General features: G+C 37.3%; 1 protein-coding gene across 1 annotated transcript in view; it reads left to right on the top strand.

Annotated features, from left to right (window-relative positions):
* The first annotated feature begins 907 nt into the window (after positions 1-907).
* pard6gb (par-6 family cell polarity regulator gamma b) overlaps positions 908-13,694 on the top strand; it is a 46,370-nt gene continuing 33,583 nt past the window's right edge. Inside the window, exons 1-2 of the mRNA XM_051871860.1 lie at positions 908-1,256; positions 9,660-9,882. Of these exons, the coding sequence (XP_051727820.1) occupies positions 1,182-1,256; positions 9,660-9,882 (298 nt within the window). The 5' untranslated portion in view covers positions 908-1,181. The remainder of the gene's footprint in view (positions 1,257-9,659; positions 9,883-13,694) is intronic.

Raw genomic sequence — 13,694 nt, 5'->3', positions numbered from 1 at the left:
TAAGTATTCCTTTTAGAACTCCCGTGTGTCTGTATTCTTGAATCTTGACCATAAGAGACCAGTTTAATTTAATTAAACGTGCAAATCAAAATATCTACTAAATATATTCATCTTGGTTGTAATCACATTTTAATACGCCTAGTTTATCTTCAATCTTGAGTAGGCCTACTAGTATAGAGAACTCATAGTCCCAGGATGTTTTAGGAAGTTTTAAGTTCACAGATAACATAACATGTCTTTTTTATTATTGGCCAGTGGTATGTTTGCCGAAGAAGTTACTAAAATAACATTCTTGGGCCAGAGCAGCTGTCGGGAATCGGCGCCTGAGAGCTTCCCTGCAATGCTGCACATCCAGACATCCTGTATGAATGTCTGTAATATTAGCCTAACATCGCCTTCTAAAAAGAGCGCGCTTATAGTCGCTTTACTGTATGTAATGTTGTAATCCACATTTATATGTGGTGTGTTAATCAGGAGATATTACAAATCCTACTATAGCTAAGGAATAGCTCATGAATAATAATAATAACGTCGTGCTAAAGTTGCTTGGTAACCTTCCTGGAGCGTCCAGTCACGTGATTCTATTAATATTCATAAGCCAGCCTTCGCAGGAAAGGACCGCCCATTTTCTGAGGAGAAAACAGGTCCCCACTACCTATTAATTTCTTGGAATGAAGAGCAATTTCCATTTTAGAATGTTTTTAATTTTAAAAAAGAAAAAAAAAACATGCCTTATTTATTTATTTATTTATTTTAAACTAAACATTGACTTCGCCAGCTAATTTCCGCCCACTTACTAACGTTCGCTTTTCAGCCAATCGTAACCCCTACCGGACCTAGCGTCACGTTACGTATTTATTATTCATAAGCACAGCCTTCACCATAGTAGGACTGGTAAACTCGTCGGAGTCGTTGAGAGAGAGGGAGCGATGATGTCATATGTGAAAACTTAGCCCACTCCCCCTAGTGAGAGGCGCTGATTTGCCTTTCACATAATTTTCTGCAGAAGTTTTGTGAAGTGACCGACACAACGCGACCTCACGTTAAGAAAAACTGACATATAGCCTCCGAGGACTAACTTTTCCGCATCTGGAAAGTGAATATCAGACGTTCAATTACGGGACAGGCTTATAAATCGAGCCCATCATCCTGGACGGGCTGAAAAGTTTCAAGCGAGCGAAATGAACCGGAGCTTTAATAATAAATCGCAATCTTTGCGTAGCTTGAACATGAACGCTGTGGAAGTGAAAAGCAAGGTGAGTTGTATGAAATGCATGCATGAAAACTGTTTCACGAGAGTAGTTTCGTTGCATAGTTACACGATGTTGTATATTTTTAGATGGGAAAAATAGGGATGGCTAACTTTGGTTAGCCCATGTCAAATCATATTCTGCCATATGAAATAGTATGATAGTTTACTCATTTACTTAAGCTAAGTCATTTTAAAACAACGTTTTCCTCTGCTTTGAGAATTGCTTTTTGTTTCATCAGCGTTTTCTGCTTAACTTTTGGTCAGCTTCAGTAAAATGAGTTATAATACAACCGTTTTGGCACTTGAACTGTCACATTAATGGATAGTGTTTATGATTTTCACGATTCTAGGTCTCCAAAATTACATAAAATCTTCAAATTATCAAGCACAAATCCTGTTTCAGAAATGTGTTTCTGTGGTCTGGATGCAGCATGTGGCTTTCAGATGGGAGCTTTCTGCTCTTGCATTCTCTATGCTCTCTGAAGTTTTGTTTGTTTGTAATTTTCACATCATTTCAGGTTAAATACTGTCTTCATTAACTTACCAGCTGTCCGAAAATAGTATCCAAACAACACAAGGACATATTTACAAATGACAAGAGCTAACACAAGAGCTGATTCATTGGGATGGGCTCTTTTATTTGTCAGTTGGACAAAGTGGAATTTTGTTTCTTCTACTTATTTACAGCACAAACTTAAACCACTGGTTAACACTGATACTTTATTAATCGCATGAGGGAAATGGTATGTCTGTCTGTCTCTGTGTTCTGTCTATCATTCTATTGTAATAGTTCCCTTGAAGAATAGCATGATCGATTTATCATCACTCAAAGTGGAGCCATAAAGGCTTTTCATACACAGTAATTGTTCAATTTGCCTGGGGAAATATCCGACAAAGCTTCAACCGACCCTTCACAAATAGAAATAACTCTATATCTGTCACCGCTCGTACTAATGGTGGTGTGGACTATACATCTGTTGCAGCCAAGCTGATGGAGACAGTATCTGTCAAAGCGCTGTCATTGAGACCCATTGGAGCTGGATGATTCATTACATCTCCGCTTTTCCTTTTGAGACGTCTGTCACTTTATTCACTCTATATTCAAAAATAAATGAGAGTGGCTGAAAAAACTCGTTGTCTGTTGGACTAGACTTTGGCTAGACAAACTTTTATAACGTGGTTATGGATGTGATGGTCCTAATTGTTGGAATGTGTGGGCAACGTGCCCAGATCCAGACTCCGTTGCCATTGTCTGATTATTTGCCTCTATTATTCAGCCGTGCTCTAATTCATAACAGGGGCTGAAAAGCCCCTGCTACTGTTGTCAATGAAAGCAGCCACTGTTTGGGGTCTATAAAGACAAGAGGGCCCCATTACGTTTCTCCTTTCTTGGAAGATCCAGATACCTATGAATGTTGGATTGGTGTCTGTGGATCAACCCGCTTTCCCACTGAAACCTGAAAGAACCAATACTCTCGCCCCCCCAAACAAAAGTATCAGTGGATGGATGTGTGAAACTGAAAGCTGCGAGGCAGGAATGTTGATGAAATTATTATCTAAGATCATCCTGCTAGGGTGTTTGGAACACTATGTATCAACTACATCTATATCAACATAACAAAGGATGTGTTACTCAACAGTGATGCACCGTTGTGATGTCACTAATCTCTCAGTATCACACATAGTGTTCTTTATGATGCCATCTCCCAGTTCCGGTACATCACAATCAAGGAAGAGTTGTTCAGAGAGGATCTCTGCGGGTGATAACAGTGCATGAGGGGGTTTCTGAAGTGAACCAATGTTCTTTTGTGAGGAGCTGTTTTTTTTTTTTTTTTTTTTTCCTCCCAACACTTTATATCTAATGTGTCTAGGGCTTTGTACATCTTCCAGAAACACTCCTCCAACTGCTCTTTCACTGCTGTTTTCCACTGACCAAGCTGGATCTCAATTGGAAATGTAGTCTTTGGAACGCTATACTGACATTTGATAAGATTGGGGTTTGGGTACTGTTTAATGTCACACAAGTATTTAACACAAAGAGCTGTGTATCTGGCTGTAGTGCCGTGTTTTGACTTGCCCGAACCTGTCAGGGTTTGAGGACTGATAAAGTGTTTTCGCTGTTCTCACATTACTCAGGATTTTGATGTTGGGTATGTTAGGCTCTGTTTAGGCCCGTATTCTCAATTATCTGTGGACATGTTATTGTTTTTAGGCTTGAGTTTGCATATGGATAACAACAAAATTAAGTATAGATTCAGATTTACACTGTGTTCTAACCAGATGTGGTAAGATTCCAGTGACAAGCAATTTGTCTGTACAAACCAGATGTGACAAGGCTACATGACTTGTCAAAATCAATCTCATATGACAAAATCCGCCAATTACCGCCAATCATAAGAGCATGTGGCTCACACTTGCATAGTAATTGATGAGTATATAATGAAATTATTATAAATTTTAACATTATCAAAAGAAAAAGCTCATTGACTGATAAATCTTAGTCATGGGGAAGACGTTTGTTGTTGTTGTTTCCTTTAAGTTTTCAACATCTGAGCTAAATGATCCATTGTGTCTGTCATTATGGCTATTAAAATCATGCACAATGATATTCTAACTTAAAGAAAGCATTCCAAAACCAGAATATCCCGTTGCTTGTCACATATCGCTCTTGCAGCTGTTTAGAACAAAAGCTCTGATCCGTATAGAATACAATATACCATCAACCCCCTACATTGTGAGTAAATCAGTCGCATATATGACCACATTTCACGAGAGGTGACTAAAAAAAATTAGCCAATTATTTAGCCAATGGCTAGTAAATTGTATGATTTCAGTTGCCCGTAACTGACTGTGATTCAAAAAAATAAGTTTAGCGCAGATATAATTTTATTGCCTGCTTACTTTACACACCGCCGCTTGGCTGAGAGCGCCCTCTGTCGCTTTCTCTCATGCGCACTTAAAGTGAGAGAAAGAGAGAACACATGCAGGGATCGTTGACAGAACTTTTACTGTCCCGATCGGACCAGTGCTGCATTGTCATGAAAGTTTATCATTTGCACGTGTTTTTAAGCCTTGCCAATTTAAACATTCAAGCACAAGAAGACGCAAAAGATAACTCACGTGCATCTGACAGCACGCGAATACTAAATTGAGCTCTCTTTCACATCTTGCGCTTGAATGGACAATTTCACACACAATTATGTTAAAATGCCTGTCTTGGCGAGTATCCTAGTAAAAATAGTTGGTTATGTCTTAAGTGAATGTGAACAGTTGAGAAAGTAAACGCGTGTGTATCAGTATATTGGATCAGTGCATTAGCTCTTAAAGTGACAGCAGCCTAATATTCCTGCTGCTGTCTGTGTTTTTAATGCTAATCAAACAACAGACTCACTGCAAAAAATCACTCTTTTAACTTGTAACTTTAATAAGGAACTTATTACCTTGTAACTTTAAGGATTAATCTATATTTAATTTATACAGTGAAGATTATGTAGTGCTATTTTACATTTGATTACTTTATTCAATTTCTGTACCTAATCTAACTGTTAGATTTACCTGAAAATCACTGTTTATTTAATTGGCATCTTTTCTATTGTTTATTTGTGCTATTCCTTTTAGTTTGATTATTTGACCTTATTTTATTACAGACTTGACTTTAATAGTGTTTGAATTTTATATTATATTTATGTAATTTTATTTTTTTCATTTGCAGTTTTACTTGCATTCCATGTAAAAAGTTTGGCGAGTAAAATAAAAAAAATTACTAGCCAATGGCGACTCGAGCTTCAGTGTGCCCGTAGAGGGCATTCCACTGTACCACCCATATTACAAATACCGTTCAAAAAGAGACCTTAGGAATGATAATGTGTTGCATTATGCTGTAAAACTGAAACTAAATAAATCAAATCATTTATGCTACAATTTATTATATTTAAGGGGACAGAAGAAGAAAAATCTAATTTGTTCTTTTATTAGGTTTTCATTGTACCAAAATGTAGTGTTTACAAATTTGTTATTGAACATACTACTTTATTAAATTAAATACATATTTTTTAACCTTTTACCTTTAAGTATTTTACCCTGTAAGTATTCAAGTAAACGGTAAGAAACAAAGAAATAATGTTCTTGGCTTACAACCCTGCAGTATAACTGCCAATAACAGTAAGAAGTGGCCAAGCCATTAGTGTTAGCAAAATAAAACATTATCCAAATGTTTCTACTCACAGTGGTTATCTATATTTAAATAACCTGATAATTTTACTCTGACTTTAACAGTGTGAGCAGCATATTTAATAAGGCTAAATTACAACTGTTTGCTGAAGAAATCTTGACCAACATAATCAGTGACTCTGAGGGAAAGAAGAACAAAAAAAGTATATCGCCCTTTTAATATTTTAAAACAATTTATTCATTCACATTAGAAACAAGAGACTTGAATGAAACATTTATTTATCTTTATTTTTTGTCAGTGCAGCAGCAGCTCGCTGATGAATGGGTTAAATTCTCACACTTACTGTAGGTGGTAGGATGGATGTTTGCTTATGTGTCTGCAATTGGGCACATTTTCACATGTAGTCAACTTGATCACACACCTGCCACCCTAGAGACTTTCTGAGTGTATTTCTGCTGCTTCACATTTATATTTCATGTGCTAATGACAGGCTGCCATTGGTTAATGTAGGACTCTCGTTCTAGGGGCATAATTACATAGAGCAGCACAGTCCATGAGTGAATGCTGGGATTCTGCAGCCTCAACCGCTGTTGCGAAAGACAAAGCGAGGCCTGTGTTTTTCAGGCTGGATGGGACGACCCACGCATTGAGTCAAGACTCGCATCTGCATGGCAGTCACGTGATTCGAGACATAACCTCAGCTTGACCCCTTTAGTAAAGGGAATATGCCTCCAACATACAATTGCCTCTTCCAACTATGTAGGCAAAGGTATACTTAACAGCCATAGCCTGATGTTCAGAGCTAGTAACCAAAGGGTTGTAGGGTTGAATCCCACAAAACAAGTGATGCTTGAACATTTTTGATCTTGGTCATGGCGCTTAAAACCAGGTAACTTTACATGCTGCCATTATGCGACGGTGATAATTAGACCACATCCCAAGAGTTTTTTTTTTTTTTTTTACCTCCCATAGAAAGCAATGAAATTACCACATTCAAGGTCCAGAAAAGTAGTAAAGACATTGTTAAAATAGTCAATGTGACTACAATGGTTTAACCTTAAAGGTGCAGTAAGTGGTATTTGAACTACGCTGTTGGACATTGTTGATATTTTAAATCAACCCAAACAAACACACCCCTCTCTTCATTGCTCCGCCTCCAAAACTTACACTCCAATCCTAACCACCCGTGCTCTGAGTCGGTCTCGAATCCCGGCCCAGTCGCTGCTGGCATGCGAGGCGAATGCACTACCAATGACACTAAACACCTCATTCTGTAGCGGCCGTCAGTGCGCAGTGGTTTAACTGCAGAACTCTCACTATCTGGCCGCTGCGCTGTTACACACGCAATAGAGTACCTCAGGGATGACATGTTTTTGTAGGCAAAACCCGGAAGTGAGTTAGCATTTTAGGACTTCCGGTTCCATCGCCCCGAAGTCAATGGGTTTTTTTGAATGGGTTTTTGCTAAATCGCCTGAAATAAGGTCTGTGATTAACAAAGCCTCTAAATATTTTATATTTTATCTATAAAACATAAAACATATAAGACATAAAACACACCAGTTATAACCCGCTTGTGATTTTTTTTTTAAAATTTTTTTTATTTTTTTTTATCAAACCTTTATCGTGTCTTAAAAACGGCGGTTGCTAACAAATTGCTAAAAGGGACTACTTCCTTTGGCAGGGACTTTAGACGTCATCATGACAAACAGGACATTTGGACAGCATTTCTCATAAAAAAAAAAGTGAATAAGTATTCATACACAGCGCAGATCATAATCAGCGAGCATGGTTTTTAGATAAAGTTGTTTTCTAAATGAAGTTTGAGGAAGCTTGGTGGTGGTGACGTTGATCCGCGACCATAGTGTGCTGTAGTCCGTTTATAGTCTACTGTTATCTTTTTATATCTGACGACTTTATTTAGGCTTTAAAATGTATAAATGTTGTGTTAACTTGTAAAGATTATCTTGATAGACAAAACGTGTAAGTGTCATAACCCTTTGTTAAACACAGAGCTTATTTTTTGCCATTTTCCGAAAGTCTATGGGAAAAATGCATTGGCTTTCGAACGAGGGAACCCGTGCGCCGCTAACTTAAGTGTTGGCCTACAAAAAAACGTCATCCCTGAGGTACTCTATGCGAGTGGATGTCTGCTTATCACAGCTGACGCGCAACAAAATGCTTCACGAAAAATAAAGCGCAGTTGATAAACGAACGACAAGGAAGCACAAAAAATGAACATACAGTACACACGAGTAAATACAAAGTGTTCGTTGTTAGTCGCAAACAGCACAGCAGCTCCAGACAATCAAAACCCAGTGTACTCACATGATAAGCGGGATCAAAGCAGTTTTCAGGCCTTCCCTCTTAGCTCTCTCCAGCGCTGGAAAGCTTTTCTAATATACCGGGTCCTAAAGTGCTTCCCCAGGCATAAACCTTCATTCCGGTGATATTCTTTTGAGCTGATTTGTATTGTGTCCCATAGTCACGTTGACTATTTTAACGATGTCTTTACTACTTCTATGGACCTTGAATGGGGTAATTTCGTTGCTTTCTATGAGAGCTAAAAAACCTCTGATTTCATCAAAAATATTTGGAACAACATGAGGGTGAGTAATTAATGAAAGAAATGTCATTTTTGGGTGAGCTAACTCTTTAATGGCGTAGCAAAACACTTAAAAAGCAGTACAGTGGAAAAGTAATGACGTGTCCTGTGTGCAAGGACCTTAGTGAGTGTTCTGAGAAGATTGATTGGGTTTGTCCACCTGAGCAGCTCAGCTGCAGGGACGGGGTGACATCCGTTAGTGTGTGTTGTTTTGGAAGTTTGCTCTGCTTACTCATCACCCTGCATTGTGCTTCTCTATTGTGTCTCAGGTCCCTGTTTGTCTCCATTTCCTCATTTCAAACAGCAGAGCTGCAAAGACAGGCAAGCAGACTGTTAGGGGCCTGGCAAAAACACTTTTTATCTGTGTGTCAGTGTTTTGTGATTCCTGACATGTCTGAAGGCTAAATAGATTAATCGGAGGCCAGTAAAAATAACAGAAATAAGACTTCAGTTTTGGTTAGGTGGTGTCAAAACAGGCATAAGACAACATGTATTATGTCTACTTTGAGTTTGAAAAGGGATAGAATGAGGTTGGTGTGATTTAACCTTGAGATTTCCAACTGTGGTTCCCATGGTCCTGGAGAATGTGAAAATTTTAAACCTTTGTTTTAAATCTTTGTTTGCCTGGAAGGTGTGCATCCAAATTAATGTGCTGCCTTCATTGAAGCATACGCACACACATACAGAAATCTGTCTATGTATTTTGGTATATGTCTCCCCTTGTGTCTTAATCGCGGTTGTCTGAAATAACCATGGTTAAATCAAACCGCGATCAGACTGTTATTAGATAATCGCGACAGTCTGAATTGTTCTTTTGAGTTATTAGTGGTCGACCAACCCGATCTCATGAAAAACTCATTAAAAGCATAACTATTTTACGAGATGGCGATTTACATATGAATTTGAACAATGAAATTCATATCTTTTTTTTTTTTTTTTTTAGAAAATAAGTAAAAATGAAGGTCCACCCCTAAACCGTCAATGGGACTCAAGCAGATTGCATAAAATTTCAGAATGAGTTTGTACGAATTAATACAAATTACCAATACACCAAAACGTAAAATAGTTACCAATTGCCATGAGTGTGTTCGGAGCATGCTACAAATGCACACTTCAGAGGATCTGCTATAGGATTTGCTATAGTTTGCGAGTTCCATGTAATAAAATATTTATTAGATATTCAAAGACTTTTAAATGATATAAATGCATATTTGCAGAATGCCGATGGTGTATGAGAAAGTATTATAGCATTTGCCTTTCTAGCTATTACTACTAATAAAATGGCAAATGCTAGAATACTTTTTCATATACCCTTTACTTTCTTCTTTACTGTTTACTTTTATGTTGACAGACCGTAAACTAATGCGTAAGCTCCTGTTTATCTGCGGCACTGGCATTGTCAGCACTGTCAAAATAAAAGTCCTAGTGCTGTCAAAATAAAAGTTCCAACAAGTGTCGGCCAAAAATAAAAACTAACAAACATTGGCCAGTGTATCAGTCGGCCAGTAATCCTTATCCCCTAATCGCAAACGACTGGAAAGACCCTTCAAAAGTTAGGAACCCTATAAATAGCAATGTAGTGATCTTTTTGTGACCGCATGCTAAATTTCTGAAATTCTGCGTTTGTTTTGCAGTATGGAGCAGAGTTCCGCAGGTTTTCAGTGGATCGACTAAAACCTGGCAAATTTGAAGAATTCTACAAACTCATCATGACAATCCACCGGATTGCAAACATGGAGGTGATGATTGGATACGCTGATGTTCACGGAGACCTCCTCCCCATCAATAACGACGAGAACTTCGGCAAGGCCGTGTCCACCGCACATCCCCTGCTGCGAATCTTTATCCAGAGACAAGGTATGAGCTCTCTTCCACCCACATTCCTTTATTCTCTGTGTCCCAGTTTTGTCTCGCGCTTTTCCAAGGTGGATTTTCCTGCTTCATTTGAAGCATTGTCTGGTGACTCGTTTTGCCTGAAGAACTAGTCGACTAATCAGTCTTAATGAAGCCCTGCATAATTATATTGGTCTCAAATTCTTCTGACCCCAATTGGGAATCAGTCCGTTAGGGGTTAAAAATCCAGCAGAATGTAGAGTAAGAATTTAGTACATACTTACAGAGTGATTCAGCCCACAATTTCTGTGGTCCTGTGGTCAGGCAAAAATACAGGGTAAACAGGATCATGTGATTGTATGCTGTGTGAAGCACACAGATACATGGTTCCAAACGTGGCCCTGTGTGCAGTTATTATGTTGTCACTAGCAAACACTAATGTGTGTGTGATGGAGCCGCTGTGGTCTGGAGATAACTTTCTACAGGAAAGGCTGCTGGTTTTGATGGCAGGGAAGAGAGTGACAGTTCCTTCCTGTGGAGAGACTCCAACTCTTCCTGTAAATCCCAATGCACCCTTAAAGACAAATCAGCATCCTGTAGCTGAACTGTTACAATGTGTGTTAGATACTTTGGCCAGTCCTTTCAACATAAGAGAATGTGTGTCCAATTGTATTAAATGCCTTCCAAAATGGTTGGTACAAGTTATAGGCTGATATATTTGGACATTTTGAAATGATTGGTATTTGATACATGTGTCTGCTTGGTTAAATAACAAAATTTGTATTAGTTTGCCTTTCTGTCAGTTGCAAAATCATGCATGGTTTCTGTGTTTGAACTTTGAAGTCAACATTAATTGCTTTTTGCAACCTCATAATTTGACATATTTCCAAGTGAAACTGGATATTCAAGAAAAAAAAAAGTAGGACATGATTTTATTAATTTGGCATTGATTGGTGAAAAGTGGTTGTTACATATCAAAATAGAGCTAGACTTGTTTGCCAAAACAATTTTGCTATTTGCTAACATTTGATGACAGAATTTTCCTTTTTGGGTGAACTATCCCTTTATTACGTGAATAAAAGCCTAAATTCAATCTGTTCATCATATAAAGCGATCATGTCTCTTCAGAAAATTGAACTAAACTGCTCGATTCATATGGATTAGTTTTATGATTTTGGAAGCGTCATAGTGGTAGTTGCATAGACTGTCAATGAAACTGTGAACTAACTCTTTAAAGGGTTAGTTCACCCAAAAATGAAAATTCTGTCATTAATTACTCACCCTCATGGCGTTTCACACCCATAACACCTTCGTTTATTTTTGGAACACAAATTAAGATATTTTTGATGAAATCTGAGAGCTTTTTTTTTATTTTTTATCCCCCATAGACAGTAATATAATCAACACTTTCAATGTCCAGAAAGGTACTAAAGACATCGTTAAAATTGTCAACGTGACTGAAGTGGTTCAACCTTAATTTTATGATTTATGAACACTTTTTGTGCTCAAAAACAAAACAAAAATAACGACTTTATTCAATATCTTCTCTTCTGTCATTCTCCTACGTTGCTTACGTTCAGCGCTTCCAGGTTCTACGTCAGAACGCCGACTCAAAATTGGCCGGCTCCTGCGTCAGCATCACACGCATGCATCATGCTGCTCACATGAACAGCATTGGCCAATACTGAGCCGGCATTCTGACATAAACAACGTAGGAAAATGACACAGAAGAGAAGATATTGTTGAATAAAGTTGTCATTTTTGTTTTGTTTTTGTGCACAAACTTCATAAAATTAAGGTTGAACCACTGTAGTCACATGGACTATTTTAACGATGTCTTTAGTACCTCTCTGGACCTTGAAAAGTCCAAAGCCTCTCAGATTTCATCAAAAATATCTTAATTTGTATTCCGAAGATGAACGAAGGTCTCATGGGTGTGGAACGACATGAGAGTGAGTAATTAATGACAGAATTTTCATTTTTGGGTGAACTAACCCTTTAAGTGTTGTTATTCACTAAAAATGTTGTCGAGATCTGGACTTGTATTAAGTCATTATCACAAAATGTAGATGTCGATCAAATATATACCTTTCAAAGTTTTGGGATCAGTAATTTTTATTTTTTTATTTTATTTACAGTTGAGCTCAAAAGTTTACATACCCCTTGCAGAATCTGCAAAAATGTTAATCATTTTAACAAAATAAGAAAGATCATGAAAATTGCATGTTATTTTTTATTTAGTACTGTCCTTAAACTATTTCACATAACAGTTGTTTACATGAGTCCCAACAGTTGTTCATGAGTCCCTTGTTTGTTCTGAGCAGTTAAACTGAGCTCTGTTCTTCATAAAAATCCTTCAGGTCCTGCAGATTCTTCAGTTTTCCAGCATCTTCTGCATATTTGAACCCTTTACAGCAGTGACTGTATGATTTTGAGATCCATCTTTTCACACTGAGGACAACTGAGGGACTCAGACAAAACTATTACAAAAGCTGCAAACATTCACTGATGCTCCAGAAGGAAACACAATGCGGTAAGAGTCAGGGGTGAAAACTTTTGAACAAGAAGTTGATGTGCAAGTTTTTTTTTTGTTGTTTTTTTTTTTGTTTAAAGAACATTTTTATTTAGTTCATATCATTTAGTTCTGCCCTTTGGAAGCTACAAAAGATACTTACATGTTTCCCAGAAGACAAAAAAATACAATTCATTCTGTTAATCCAATTTAAAAAGTTTACATCCCCGACTCTTAATGTGTCGTGTTTCCTTCTGGAGCATCAGTGAATGTTTGAACCTTTTTTAATAGTTGTGTTTGAGTCCCTCAGTTGTCCTCAGTGTGAAAAGACGGATCTCAGAATCATACAGTCACTGCTGAAAAGGGTTCAAATATGCAAAAGATGCTGGAAAACCAAAGAATCTGCAGGACCTGGAGGATTTTTCTGAAGAACTGAGCTCGGTTTAACTGCTCAGAACAAACAAGGGACTCATGAACAACCATCACAAAAAAAAAAAAAAACATGGATCATCCAGGTAATGACACACAGTATTAAGAATCAAGGGTATGTAAACTTTTGAACAGGGTCATTTTTATAAATTCTGCTATTTTTTTTTTTTTTTGTCTTGTGGACTTTATGTAAACAACTGTTATGTGAAATAGTTAAGGACAGTACTAAATAAAAAATAACATGCAATTTTCATGATCCTTTTTATTTTGTTAAAATGATTAACATTTTTGCAGATTCTGCAAGGGGTATGTAAACTTTTGAGCTCAACTGTATTTATTAGAGGTGAATACTTCTATTTAGCAGTATTAGTATTAGTATTAGTATTAGTATTAAATTGTTCAACAGTGAAAATAAATGCTGTTCTTAAAGAATAAATAAAGCCTATCACAATTCTCACAAAAATATTAAGCAGCACAACTGTTTTCAGCATTGATAATAATAAGAAATGTTTCTTGAGCAGCAAATCAACATATTAGAATGATTTCTGAAAGGATCAAGACTGGAGTAATGATGCTGAAAATTCAGCTTTGCATTACAGGACCTAATTATGTTTTAAATTATACTCAAAAAGAAAACATTATTGTAAAATTGTAATAATGTTCATCAAATAAATGCAGGTTTTTTCAGAAACATTACATCTTACTGACCCTAAACTTTTTTATGGTAGTGTGTTTGTGTAGCATGTATGTTTTATTGAAAACTGGGCTTGTTCATTTGAGGGTTCAGATTGCTCTGTTCTCAAAGAAACTGCAGCCTATAGAAAGCAGGTCACAGTCTGCTGGTATGGCGGGCATTTCACACAGACAAAAGAGCCACGTGAAAAGAGACAAAAAA

Source organism: Ctenopharyngodon idella, chromosome 19, assembly GCF_019924925.1.
Source record: "Ctenopharyngodon idella isolate HZGC_01 chromosome 19, HZGC01, whole genome shotgun sequence".
Lineage (NCBI taxonomy): Eukaryota > Metazoa > Chordata > Actinopteri > Cypriniformes > Xenocyprididae > Ctenopharyngodon > Ctenopharyngodon idella.
Note: the sequence above shows the minus strand (reverse complement) of the source record. Positions and strands in the feature narration are given on the sequence as shown.